We start from the raw sequence: 12,966 nt of genomic DNA on the forward strand, positions 1-12,966 counted from the left end.
GAGAAGCGTTGCCTCAGGTATCTTTATCTTTTTCTTTACGCTTTCCGCTCGTAATTAGAAAATGTTCTAACTTTGTATTCTTTTGTAGGTTGTGCGTCGGGTCCTTTCAGAGACCTCTTATGACGATGCGATGAGCACAGCCCTCAACGCTTCTCATGAGGATGGGGAGAAGACTGGCTTCCTGCTTGGTCTAGGGTTTGCTGAGAGAGGCTTTCCGCCCTCCAACTTCCCTTTATTCAATGTTAATACTGAAGCTGCTTATGACCAAGCTGTGAACCAGTACGCTGCCTTCCCGCATCCAGTGGTGGAGAAGGTGAACGAAGCTGCTGCTGCTGATGATGGGCTAAACATCCTTAAGGCTTTCCTTGGGCAGCCGCGCTCTGACGGTGCTGGTCCAAGCGGAGGTGGCCCTGAAGCCTGATCCTGAAGGTCCCTTCCCACTGCTAAGATAGACTTCGCTTTGTATAGATTTCTTTTAGGCGGGTAGTTACCCGGCCACTGTTGTAATATATCATTGAAATATACGATTGTTATTCCTTTCATTGGATTCTTTGCTTTATAAACTTATGACTTGCATACTTAGTTTAAAATAGCAATTTTCCAAGTGTTTAGAATAAGAACCTTTGAACGTGGTTGATAGTGGGTTAAAGTTTCGCTTCCTCCTTCGTGATTGTGCGGGTAGAACCGTCACTTGCACTTGGTAGGATGGCTAAACTTTAACTTTTATCTAACCTGCGTGCTGGTTTTTCTTACTTTTTGAGGATAAGTTAACCTTTGAACGTGGTTGATAATAGGTGTGAAGTTTTGCTTCCTCTTTCGTGATTGTGCGGGTAGAACCGTCACTTGCACTTAGGATGGCAAAACTTTACCCATACCTGACCTGCGTGTAGGTTTTCTTACCTTTTTAAGAATTTTGTTTTGAACCGTTCGACGCGCGGTTGTCAATAGGTTAGTGTTCATTTTCCTTTCATGATTCATGCGGATAGACCGGCACTTTCATTTAATGGGATGAACTCCTTCAACTGACCTGCGTGAAGGTTTGCCACGTTATTGGGTTCGTGCGGGTAAGACCGCCTTCCCACGCAACGACTTCACGTAATGTGAATGTCGTCACCAGTGTTGGATAGTTTTAACCGTTCGACGCGCGGTTGTTGACAGGTTATTATTCAGTTTCCTTAATGATTCATGCGGATAGACCGGCACTTTCATTTTTGGGTGCTGAACTTTTTCCCCTTCAACTGACCTGCGTGAAGGTTTGTCACGTTATTGGGTTCGTGCGGGTAGGACCGCCTTCCCATTCACTGACTTCACGTAATTATGCGGTGAAAACCGGCATATTAGTGTCCAGAAAAGTATAAATGTAAAATCATCAGCTTCGATATTCTTAAAGAGAATCATTTCCATTAGAAGTGGCTCTTGGCCTTCTCTTTACAAATTGGAATTGATTACATGCAAACTGTGTAATTGAACTCCCTTCCATGTTGGGACAGGAGTGCCATCGAGCCGACACGCACCTGTTTCGGGATCTCGTTCTTTACGCAGCATGTAGTCTCTATTGAAGCTGATTTTTTATTCGTGTTTACTCCAGCCGTGGTTCCACACGCACCTGCCTGCTTAGCTTTTATTTCGCCACGAGGTGCGCGAGCGTCCCATCTCTGACGAATGTTTCGACCATGTCTTTTACGTCTATGCATTCTTCAGTGTTGTGGCCTTTTGTTCTGTGATAGTCATAGTACTTGCTCCGATCAGCATCGTGACGATGTCGGATTACTGGAGGCTTTGGCCATGGGAGTTCTTCAGTAGCAAATATGTCAGTGACGCTTTTGGTAAGTGGCGTCCATCTGGAGTTCCGGTGCGGCTTTACATTATCCCTTTCACCCAATCGGTGCTGTAAGCCGGATGAGGTGTCAAAGTTTACCCTTGACTGCCAAATGCCTTGCTTCCGTTTTTTGTTCAATCGGGCGGTGAGGACGTTGTCCTCTCTCGTCCTCTGGGTGTAAAGGTTTGTGCTCTGCGGAAGGTCTCTACCCAGTTGCTTCTCCGTTTCCGCATAGCGTTTGGCTGCTGTCATGATGCCATCCCATGTGGATGGCATTCCATCTTTACCCGTTAGGGTGCGGATAAGCTCTGGGTCCTGCGCGCCCTGGATGAAGGCTGCGCGAACAAGATCCTCGCTGATATTGCCCAAACTTAACTTCTTTGAGTTGAAGCGAGTGATGAAGTTTGGCAGAGATTCATCTTCTTCCCGTGTGCATTTGAGGATTGTCCATTGCTCCTCGGTATACTTTCGCTGCTGGCTGAAGTGTTGGCTAAACTTCTGCTGGAAGTCTGCCCAGTCGTAAATGTGGTTAACCGGTAAACGATCAAACCAAACCCTAGCAGCCCCCACCAGCGTCATTTGAAACATGTAACACCACGTGGGTTCCGTCCAATTGCTAACGGTTGCCCCCGCTATGAACCTGTTCAAATGATCGTCTGGATCAGATAGGCCGTCATATGTGCCTATGTTAGGCATTTGTTTAGCACTCTTCGGGGCAATTGCTTCAGCAATGTCCCTTGCAAATTTGGACGTTCCTGCATTTGTAACGTTTGGTCTGAACGTTTTAGAGAAGTCTCGTGGACTTCCATCTATGCTTTTTGGTTTGAAGGCTTGTCCAAAATGCCTTTTCGGTTGGGTTTCCGTTTCTTTACGCTTCCCTTTTGCCTTATGACGAGGGTTCGCGTCGGAGTCGGATTCCTCCGAGTCATTGTCCAAGTATTCTTCGAATTCGTCGGCCTGTTGGACGGAACGCAAGCGTTCGTCCAACTCAGCTTGGAATTCCTTTTGTCGTGCCTCCGCCCATGCCTTAACTTCATCGAGAGTTTGGCGGGGGAGTCTTGTTCGTTTTTTAAACTGGGTATCGGTGAATCCCAGTGGGCGATTATTTACTGCACTTGCCCCAGCTTGGGTAACTGGGGTAGTGTTCGTAAAATTTACTTCACTTGCCCCGGCTTGGGTAACCGGGGTAGTGTTTGTAAAAACTGTGTTGCCGGTATTCCCTCCAGTAGCTGGGGTTGTGGTTACCGGAGTTTCTTTAACCATCTTTCTAGAAGTTTGAAAAAACTGGAGAAAAATGAAGTTCTAGCTTTATGCACGGATGGCGCCAATGAAGAAACACTAACCTTAAACAGTTTATTGGTGGAAGACATTTTTTAAGTATATAGTTTTGGAAAATAATAAAGGGTGTACATTCATATAAAATCTATAAATGATAAGAAAAACACAATTAATATAACTAATATAATGGATATACCTTTTTATCATGTGTCTGTTTTGTGCAAATGAGTTAGAAACTATGGAGCACTTATTTTTACTTAATTACCATATCAAATATTTTCAAATTTCAGGACCGATATCAATTACCGATACCGTCCCAAACTCATCCTTAGTTTTAAAAATATTATCCTATAAGTAGAATCAAAAGACATGAGATGTAGTTGGTGAAATTCTAATCTTGTTCCGTAAAGGGTAAATGGAGTCGTGGGCAGTGGCGAAGCTTCAGCTTAGTCACAATGGTGACCGAATTCATGGACCAGGTACCTCGGGAGAGATCGTGTTCAATACATATAAAAATTTTCAAAAAAAATCGCGAAAATTTACCCTATTAAGCAAAAAAAACAAACGACAATGGTTGGGGTCGCCCAGCCCCTCTTATACTTCGCCCTGGTTGTGGGTTTCCTCTTTAATGGTGTTTCTGGATGAGTCTGTCTGAAGCGTCAAAATCTGTATAAACGGTTATCTCGTGTTAGAAAGGCTCATCATGTATAAAATAATTTGTCATACCATTTTTTAAAAAAAATTAAGCGAGTAGATAAGATAAACCGATAAAAGTGAGAGTTTGTTGATTATTTAGTGACATTATTATTGTAATTTTGATAAATGAACCAAAAATATACATATTTTCTCCTTTGGACCTAACAACAAAAGCAATACAAAGAAAACTTCAAATACTCCCCCCTTTGTTTTGTAAGAAACTAGGAATAAATGGCGTTTTCTTCATCTACATCTCTCGTAGACATGCCAAATTTATACATTTTTGACTTTAGAGTTGATTTCTAGCATTAATCAAGTCTCAACTTTGAAATCCTCTATATTATTAGGCAACTTACTCACATATTACAAGAATATATTAAATAAAAAGGCTCATCATCATCAACAACGTACTCAGTATATCTCATCAATAGCAAATCTATGGTAGGGTCTGAGGAGGGTAAGATGTAGACAGTCTTACCTCTACCCCATAGGGATAGAGAGGCTGCTTCCGGTGAGACTTCCGGCTCGAATTAAATAAAAAGGATAAGTTTCTAAATAACTACCAAGTTATGAAGCACAAAATCAACCGGATGATTACAACAAACGTGCTTAATTAGGGATAAGAAATTTTACCGAGTACCAGTTGTGTGCTGAACCGAATTCATTTTATGTTTTCGGTTTAAGTATGAGTCAATGTTGGTATTTTTGCACTATTGGTTAACGTGTAAATATATAACAATATTATGTTAAGGTAATATATACACACACTTTCTGTTGAACCTCATAGTTAATAAAATATTTATTACATGCGAATCTATGTCTTCAACCTTGTGCTCCACTAATTTAATTTTAAAAATCTCACTAGATAAAACCTAACTTTGTTTAATGAGTTAATGGCCATATTCGTCCCTGTGGTTTACTACTTTCGCCACTTCAGTCCAAAATTTTTAATTTTGTCAATTTTGTCCTCATAGTTTTAAATATTAGCCAATTACGTCCCATCCGTCTAACGGCATCCAGCTATGCCGTTAGTTTAAGGGTATTTTTGTCTTTCTTCTTTTAATTTTGAGTTAATGGTCATTTTAGTCCCTGTGGTTTGATATCTTTGCCAATTCAGTCCAAAGTTTAAAAATTTGTCAATTTAATGTTCAGTTTAATTCAGTTTTTTTTATTTTTTATGTTTTTTGTTTATAACCCTGAAGAGCATAATTCAAGCCCAAAACCATCGAGCAACCTCAAATAATGGTATGCATTTACTCTGTTGACAACAGTAATCATACCCCCCCCCCCCTTATATTTAGTTTCTAGACATTTCCTAAAATCTTCTCCATGGTGGAATTCAATGGTAAAGTGGTCAAGGTAATTCTCTGAAACCGAATTATACAGAAAAAACTAAAAATTGTTTTGTTGATTAATGTATAATAGTTGATTACGACCCAAATTTTCGTTATGATATGTTAATCTCTAAACCCTAAATATTATGCATTTATCAAAGAAACGATTTTTAGTTTTTTCCGTACAATTCGGTTTCACAGAATTGCTTTGACCACTTTACCATTGAATTCCACCATGGGGGAGAGTTTAGGAACCGTCTAGAAACTAAATACGTGAGGGGGGGTATGATTACTGTTGTCGACAGAGTAAATGCAGACTTGTTTTGGGCTTGGATAATGCTCTCTAGGGTTATAGAAAAAAAAACTGACTTAAATTGACAAAATTTCAAACTTTTGACTGAATTGGCAAAAGTATCAAACCACAGGGACGAAAATGACCAATAACTCAAAATAAAAAGGAGAAAGACAAAAATATCCTTGAACTAACGGCATAGCTGGATGCCGTTAGACGGATAGGACGTAATTGGCTAATATTTAAAACTATGAGGACTAAATTGACAAAAATACAAATTTTGGACTGAAGTGGCGAAAGTAGCAAACCGCAAGGACGAAAATGGCTATTAACTCTTGTTTAATTTATAATAGTTTGGATTGTTAGTTTGACTCATTTAACTTAACATACCTCAATTCAATTGAAGCTCAATTAATCTATTCTTTTCATTAACTTTATGTATATACAATATTTTTTAGAGTAAGTTTAATTTTTTTTTTTTGAGAAAAACTTTTCCATTTCAAATAATAGGATCCAATTACAATAAAGATGCAGGTAAGCGGGCAACAAGCTGCGCTGCCACCCTCTTTTGAATGGCCTTTAGCACGGCCTGCGTGAAGGGAGGTCTACTCTCTTCAGCACGGCCTGCCTAACAATTACAATTTTTCATGTTTCTGCCTTTAGCACGGCCTGCCTAGCAACAAACCCGGTGTCCCTAAGCCCGGCAAGAGGGGACACCCCAGTAAGGTCCACACAAGCATGCTTCCCCCCAGCCCATCCAAACACAAGAATGTCCGCTGGTCGGAGAGTAGACCTCCCTTCACGCGGATCCGACAAGAAATTCACAGGAGCCTCTTTTCTTGCCGAGATTCCCGTCCGTTTTAACACATCACAAAGGACATCCCTGACCAGATCATGTCTATATTTAAACCCCGGGAGTTCTTTGCAATGAACCACATGTTCACCAAAATTATATAAACACGCCTTACGATAGACAGGGCATGGCTCATCAACTGGGAATAGGGGGGTCATTAAACGATATTTAAGAATGGTTCAGTACTCCACTGCCGACATGTGCTGCCCTAACCCTTCGATGGGAGTGACAGTCAAAAAGTCTTGAGTATGAGGAGCCTGAAGACATTCTAATACCGCTCTCTGACGAGAGGACATGCCAAACTTTTCTCCAAACTTTGGACGGTTTTACTATAAAGGGCACTCGCCAAAGCATTTTGGGCTTTAGGGGGGCGGTGTCCTTATTAGCGAACCCGCCAAGATCAAGATCGGGAATAGAGTTGTACAAATAATCCATCGCACACCCAAAATCAGAATTTAACCCATTAACACCACAATCACGCAAAATGTGGATTGTGGTTATAGCTTTTAAGATTTTTTACCCTTTTATATAAAAAGTTAAAAATAAAATATGAACGTTCATTCACTGTAAATATCAGACGTGTTACATTTAAACAAACAATAGTCACCATGTATAAAATTCTCTCAAAAGCAAAACATCGATACTAAAAATGTGTTACGTTTAAACAAACAATTGGCATCATGTGATCAATTCTCAGCAAAACACTGAAACTGAAATTTTGACTTAATCGTAACAAACCATCGCGCAACTTATCGATCATGAAGTAATATAGTTTGTAACTTTAGATTGTAAAGTAGTTTTATTAATATTGATTTGTCATTTTAGAAAATAATAACTAGTGGAGCTAAAGATTGATTTGTCTATACATTATAGTCTATACATGCATGTTGATTTTTTATTATTTATGAATCAATTGATTTCTTTAGGGATTCTTGGTTTGTATTTGAACACATTATAAATTAGCCATTGCACACGTATTATAAGTTGAACATTGATGAGCAGCCATCCATGTTGTGATTGTTTAGACTATTCGTTGTTAATATTGATGGTTAAAAAAAGTATTTTAAATATGCACAATATTAAAATACATTTCACTACGTGGGGTGCATGTATACGAATTGAACTGAACCGGACGAGAGCATGTTCGTGTCTGCCCGTTAGCTTTTGACGGACAAACGGACGTTTCATGAACACTCTACCGAACGAAAACTCATGTCCGTGTCCATCCATTAAAAATTTGAGTTTTTCCGTGTCCGTCCATGCCGGTTCGTTAATATTGTAAACGGACAATAATGGACAAATGGACACTAATGGACATTAATGAAAAAACGAACATGTGAACATTAATGGACAACGGCCAATGGTTACATATTAATTAAAACCAGACATAAATCTAAACAACTTCACCCACAAATTTAGAATTACATCATATATATAACATCCAAATATACTTAACACTTAATATATTAACATAAAGTGGATCACTATAATATAAGAGACATCAGACATGTGTAGTAATACAACAGTGTGATTAATAACACTAGAATTTCCACAATTAAAAAATTACAATAATAGATAGATATTAACACTTACAATACCGAAAGAACATTACCGGACGTAATCGGACAAACGTTACCGGACGTTCACGAACACTATCGAACGGACCTGGCCCTTGTCCGTGTTCGTCCATTAAGCTTACCGAACGAAATTTTTTGTCCATGACCGGTTCGTTTGTTAAACGGACGAACATAAACAAGATTCTTGCTGAACAGATGACTAGACGTCTGGCGGACGCCCGGTTCGCTAACAGCCCTACATTTAAGGAGACATACCCTTAATTAAATTGATCAAATCCCATGCTCACAAAAAAGTGTGTTTCAAAAGTAATACGATACCCAATTACATATACATGACCCTATATATATATATATATATATATATATATATATATATATATATATATATATATTTATATATATATGTCCTAAATGTTTACGTGTTCCAATCGTTTTCAAGTTTTATTGCCGTCCCAAGATAAATCAAGTATATATATATTATGCATGTAGCAGCCTATATGTTGTAATATATCTCGATATATAATAAATAAAGAATGATTGTTAATTAACAGTAAATATGTTCTACAAAGTGCGACAATTGAGAGGCATGTCTATTTCATAGCTATCAATTGTTGTTATTATTTGATTTCTTAATCACTTGACTTTATGTTCTTGCAAAAGAAGTTAATTAGAAGGTTGATGGATGGCAATTAGAAATTGCATATGTAATACAATAATTCCCAATAACCACTACCACCAACATTACACCTTATATTTATATGAAATTAGTCCTAGTTTATTTCCATTTGAGTGTTTTTATTAAAAAATAATCATTATATGATGAGAATAAATTAAGATTCAAGTGTTAGAGCACCCATAACGTTAAGGTTGGGGTGCCGCCCACCCAACATGGCACACAAGAAACGAGGAGGCAAAGTCGACGTCAAGCGATGTGGAGCAAAGTCCGGGTACGAAGTGATCGATGGTTTGTACGTGCCAGCAAACTAGAAGGCGGGCGGGAACTGGGAACCACCCTCTCTTTCTCTCTCTCTCATTCATATATATACTCACTATATATATATTTTTTTAATGGGGTTTGTGAAAATTTGATGTAGAGGAAGAAAGTCGAAGTTTTTATTTAAAGTTTAGAATCTATATGACGCTGATGTAGCGATTTGTGAATATCCAGTATTGTGGATGCTCTTATAATAATTAAGTCGGCATTACATCATTATAATTATTTGACATCATTAAACTTGTACACTTTTAGAGAAAAAAAATGAATATTGGCATAAGAGATCAATTCAAAAGAATATATAGGTTAAATAAGAAGTAAAAGACTATTTCTATCAAGACACTATTTTATAACAAAATTTTGTTTTTATTTCGTGTAACAGTATGAAACCTAGCTAACTAGTCTTTGAGTTTGAAAACTTGAAAAATGAAAAAGATAAGTTTCTTTTGTGGGAAAGATGTTACAACAAGCAAACAAAACTTTTATTTGGAATGAATAGTTAATATTTAATAACTAATACTTTATATATATACCAAAGTTTAATAAGCCAATCTCCTTCTTTGAGTTTGACTTGTGTTACCATGTTGTTTATATAATCTTTTCTTTACTGACTTTCATCCCACATAGATGCAAACAAAGTCTCTCCCTTCATAAAATGCCAACTAGCAAAACCACCAAACATATCTATCAATTCATTTGAAGATAGAGAAAGAAATTAAATATATATATATATATCCAACTAAGATACATTAGAGAGAAATAGAGAGAGAGAGAGTAATATGGGTAGAGCCCCTTGTTGTGACAAAGCTAATGTGAAGAAAGGACCATGGTCTCCTGAAGAAGATGCAAAACTCAAAGATTTTATTGAGAAACATGGAACTGGTGGTAATTGGATTGCTCTACCTCAAAAAGCTGGTATCTTTCTCTCTAGATACCTAATTTTTGTGTCTTTCTTGAAGAAACATAAGTTTTTTTTTTTTTTTAAACGACGAACATTGGCTAAACCCCTGGAAAGCTCTCACTGGCTAAACATTTAAGGGTTAATTTCTAACTTGTGATATTATTTGATCTTGAGCAGGTCTAAGAAGATGCGGAAAAAGTTGTAGGTTAAGATGGTTAAATTATTTAAGACCTAATATTAGACATGGAGAATTCTCTGATGATGAAGATAGGATCATTTGCACCTTGTATGCTAGCATTGGTAGCAGGTTCATTTCAATTTTTGGATCTTTATATTTCTTTATATTTTATGTTTATGCTTGTTATGTTAATGTGTTAATGTTTTAATGATTACCATCATGCACTGAAATACTTATGACACAAGATACATTAATGAGTTCCAACAATAATTTAGGTCAAACTCCATGTGTGTGTGAGAGAGAGAGAAAGATCATAGAAAATGATTGATTAATAATCTATAGAAAAAGATTCTATAATATCTTGAAAACTATAGGTGCATGCATGATAAGATAATAGACATGTAATTATCACTACTCTTTTACTTTCGTGTGGTATAAAAATCACTTTCTTTTTTAAATGATTAATTCAAACTATGGCTGCTAAATTTAATGCTTCCAAAAAATGAATATGTAGATGGTCGGTAATAGCAGCTCAGCTACCGGGACGGACCGATAACGACATCAAGAATTACTGGAACACGAAACTAAAGAAGAAGCTTATGACTATGCTTCCTTCCCTTCAAGAAAAACCAACTTTTTTTCCATCTATGCCCTTTCAACAAACACTTATACCACAATCAAATGATCATCATACATCACACCAATTCTTGAACAATGTTTCATCATCATCATTTTATAACACCTTTACTCCTAACTTTATGAATGTTGGCAACATGACTACTTCTAGTTCTCTCTTTGTTCATGAGAATCACAATAGTGTTGCACCACAACTTCCTATGTGTAACAACAATGTTAATGTTAATGATAACTGTTATAGTTATACAGGGTTTCAAGATGATCATCAACAAAGCATTTGCAATAGTTCAATGCAAGAATATTATTATCATCCATTATCAGCTATGAAAGAAGAAATGCTCATGTTTGGAAGTTCATCCTCTCAAGATCATGAAGGGAAGCAAAAGTATCAAATCAAGCAAGAAGATTATCAAATAACTCATCATGAACATGTTGTTGGAAACCAAAACCAAAACCAAAACCAAATTCAAAGTCAAGGTTTTATGATCAAGAATCATGTAACTCCATTGCAAAATGATCTTGAGGAAGTGAAGGAGCAACTCAACGTTAGTAGCTACTTGTTCCATGATGGTGATGAAAACAAGACAACACATTATCAAAAGGGGATGTGCTCTTATTATTAATTATTATTAATTAGGTTATTTAATTCTAAATTTGTTGTAGTCAATGGAAGTCAAGACAAGGTGATCACTAGGTACTTGTGATTTGAAAGATCATTCAGGGTGTTTTTTTTGGTTTCCTAGAGGAAGTTATTAGTGACTTTAACACAGTTTCAATTCATGGGTTTGTGTTGATCCGTGTACTTAATGATGGAAATCAATGGAAAGCTATTAATTACGTGAAATTATTATTATTATTATTATTATTATTATTATTATTATTATTATTTATGGTATATGATGGGTCAGAATGAGTTAAACTAAAAAAAATGATTGAAACGGGTAAAAACGACTTGACATTTCTCAAGTTTTTTTTATGCAACGAGAAAAACGGAATAAACTTTTTAGTATTTTTACTTTATAAGTTTTTGATTTATATTTAAAGTTGTAATTTTTTTAATTATTTATTTTGAATTTTTTGGTGAAGGGTTTTGAAATGGGTCAAAATGGGTTGAGATTTCAGAAACCCCTAACCAAAAAATTAAAAAAAATAATAAAAAAATTATAACTCGAAATATAAATCAAAAACTTAGAAACTAAAAAAAATAAAAAAAATTTCTCCGTTTTTCTCGCTCCATAAAAAAAACTTGAGAAATTTCAACCCGTTTGACCTGTTTCAATCATTTTCTTTTTTTAGTTTGATACATCATATACATTTTGATACAACTCATTCAACCCATGAGTCACAATTGTCACCCCTACATATAACTGTTATCTAATACTTCCAACAATTGATCATTTGGTCCAACGGGGCCTTTGAGGTCACACGTTCGATTCTTACTCGGTGCTCCACACAGTTGTGTGGGTTTACTTCAAAACTAGCTAATACAGTGGTGGTCAATGCACTAATGTAAGAGCTCCCACTATGATGACGTGTATACACCTTCGCTAATTGTGGTGGTGCGGCCTCGGTCTATTGACTTCACCGTTCAAAAAATAAAAAATCTAAAACATACAATACATTGCTAGCTTGCTATAATTGGTAATTTTGTGACAGTCATGTTAACAGCCAATCTTACCTTCTGTCCAGCTTGCTATTATTAGTTACCTATATTTTACCATCAATAATGCACAAACCCTGAGCTGAGTACACCTTTTGATTATAAGCATAATCGTCCATGCATAGTTTTGTGACTTAATTAAAAGCACTATCATATATATTATAATGGCTTGATTTTAAACGTTGCAATGTGTCATTATGTCAAGGCGGCCAGAATACCAAACACACAATTTAAAAGTGTTATCTAAGCTAGGTATGGTCTTGATTTAATAGAGGTTTACCCGTTAAAGTGTCACCTTCACTTCTAGATGGTCAAGGATGCATTAATTTTTATATAGGTAACTTGAGAATATGTACAAGATCAAGTGTGACAAAAGTATTTTGTCAATTTCCAAAAAAGCTTGCATATATTTTATAAAAATTGCATGCTACCAAAGAAGTGTGTATACATATAGATAGATAGATATAGGGTTAAGATAAAATAAAATTTTCAGCTATATGTTGAGTAAACTCAGAAACTAATTTTCAGCTACATGTTTTTATTTAAAAGTTAAAGTTAATAGAAAATAGAAAAGTAAATTTAACTTTTCACTTTCTAGAAAAATATGTTTAAAGGTTTAAAAAAATGTAAAAAAACATTTTTTATAATTATTTTTTAATATTTTGTATTAAATGTATCAACATATATTACATGTGTTTAAAAAATATGATGTTGCATAGGGTTTTCACAAGTTTTTTTTATAACCGAA

General features: G+C 36.2%; 1 protein-coding gene across 1 annotated transcript; it reads left to right on the forward strand.

The window, feature by feature from the left end:
* Nucleotides 1-9,225: 9,225 nt before the first annotated feature.
* On the forward strand, nucleotides 9,226-11,392 carry LOC143556951 (uncharacterized). Its single transcript, XM_077046153.1, has 3 exons — nucleotides 9,226-9,758; nucleotides 9,922-10,051; nucleotides 10,437-11,392. Exons 1-3 carry the CDS (start codon nucleotides 9,623-9,625, stop codon nucleotides 11,179-11,181), a joined length of 1,011 nt encoding a protein of 336 aa, XP_076902268.1. The 5' UTR covers nucleotides 9,226-9,622; the 3' UTR covers nucleotides 11,182-11,392.
* The last annotated feature ends 1,574 nt before the right edge of the window (nucleotides 11,393-12,966 follow it).

The sequence above is a fragment of the Bidens hawaiensis genome, unplaced genomic scaffold (assembly GCF_021521415.1).
Source record: "Bidens hawaiensis isolate Kalapana, Puna unplaced genomic scaffold, B.hawaiensis_p1.1 tig00018764_1, whole genome shotgun sequence".
NCBI lineage: Eukaryota > Viridiplantae > Streptophyta > Magnoliopsida > Asterales > Asteraceae > Bidens > Bidens hawaiensis.

Bases quoted from the DNA above. Each gene is read 5' to 3' on its own strand.
- LOC143556951 (XM_077046153.1), top strand. From the start codon at position 9,623: ATGGGTAGAGCCCCTTGTTGTGACAAAGCTAATGTGAAGAAAGGACCA. The intron at 9,759-9,921 runs GTATCTTTCTCT...GATCTTGAGCAG, and splicing joins TGCTCTACCTCAAAAAGCTG to GTCTAAGAAGATGCGGAAAA. The intron at 10,052-10,436 runs GTTCATTTCAAT...ATGAATATGTAG, and splicing joins TATGCTAGCATTGGTAGCAG to ATGGTCGGTAATAGCAGCTC.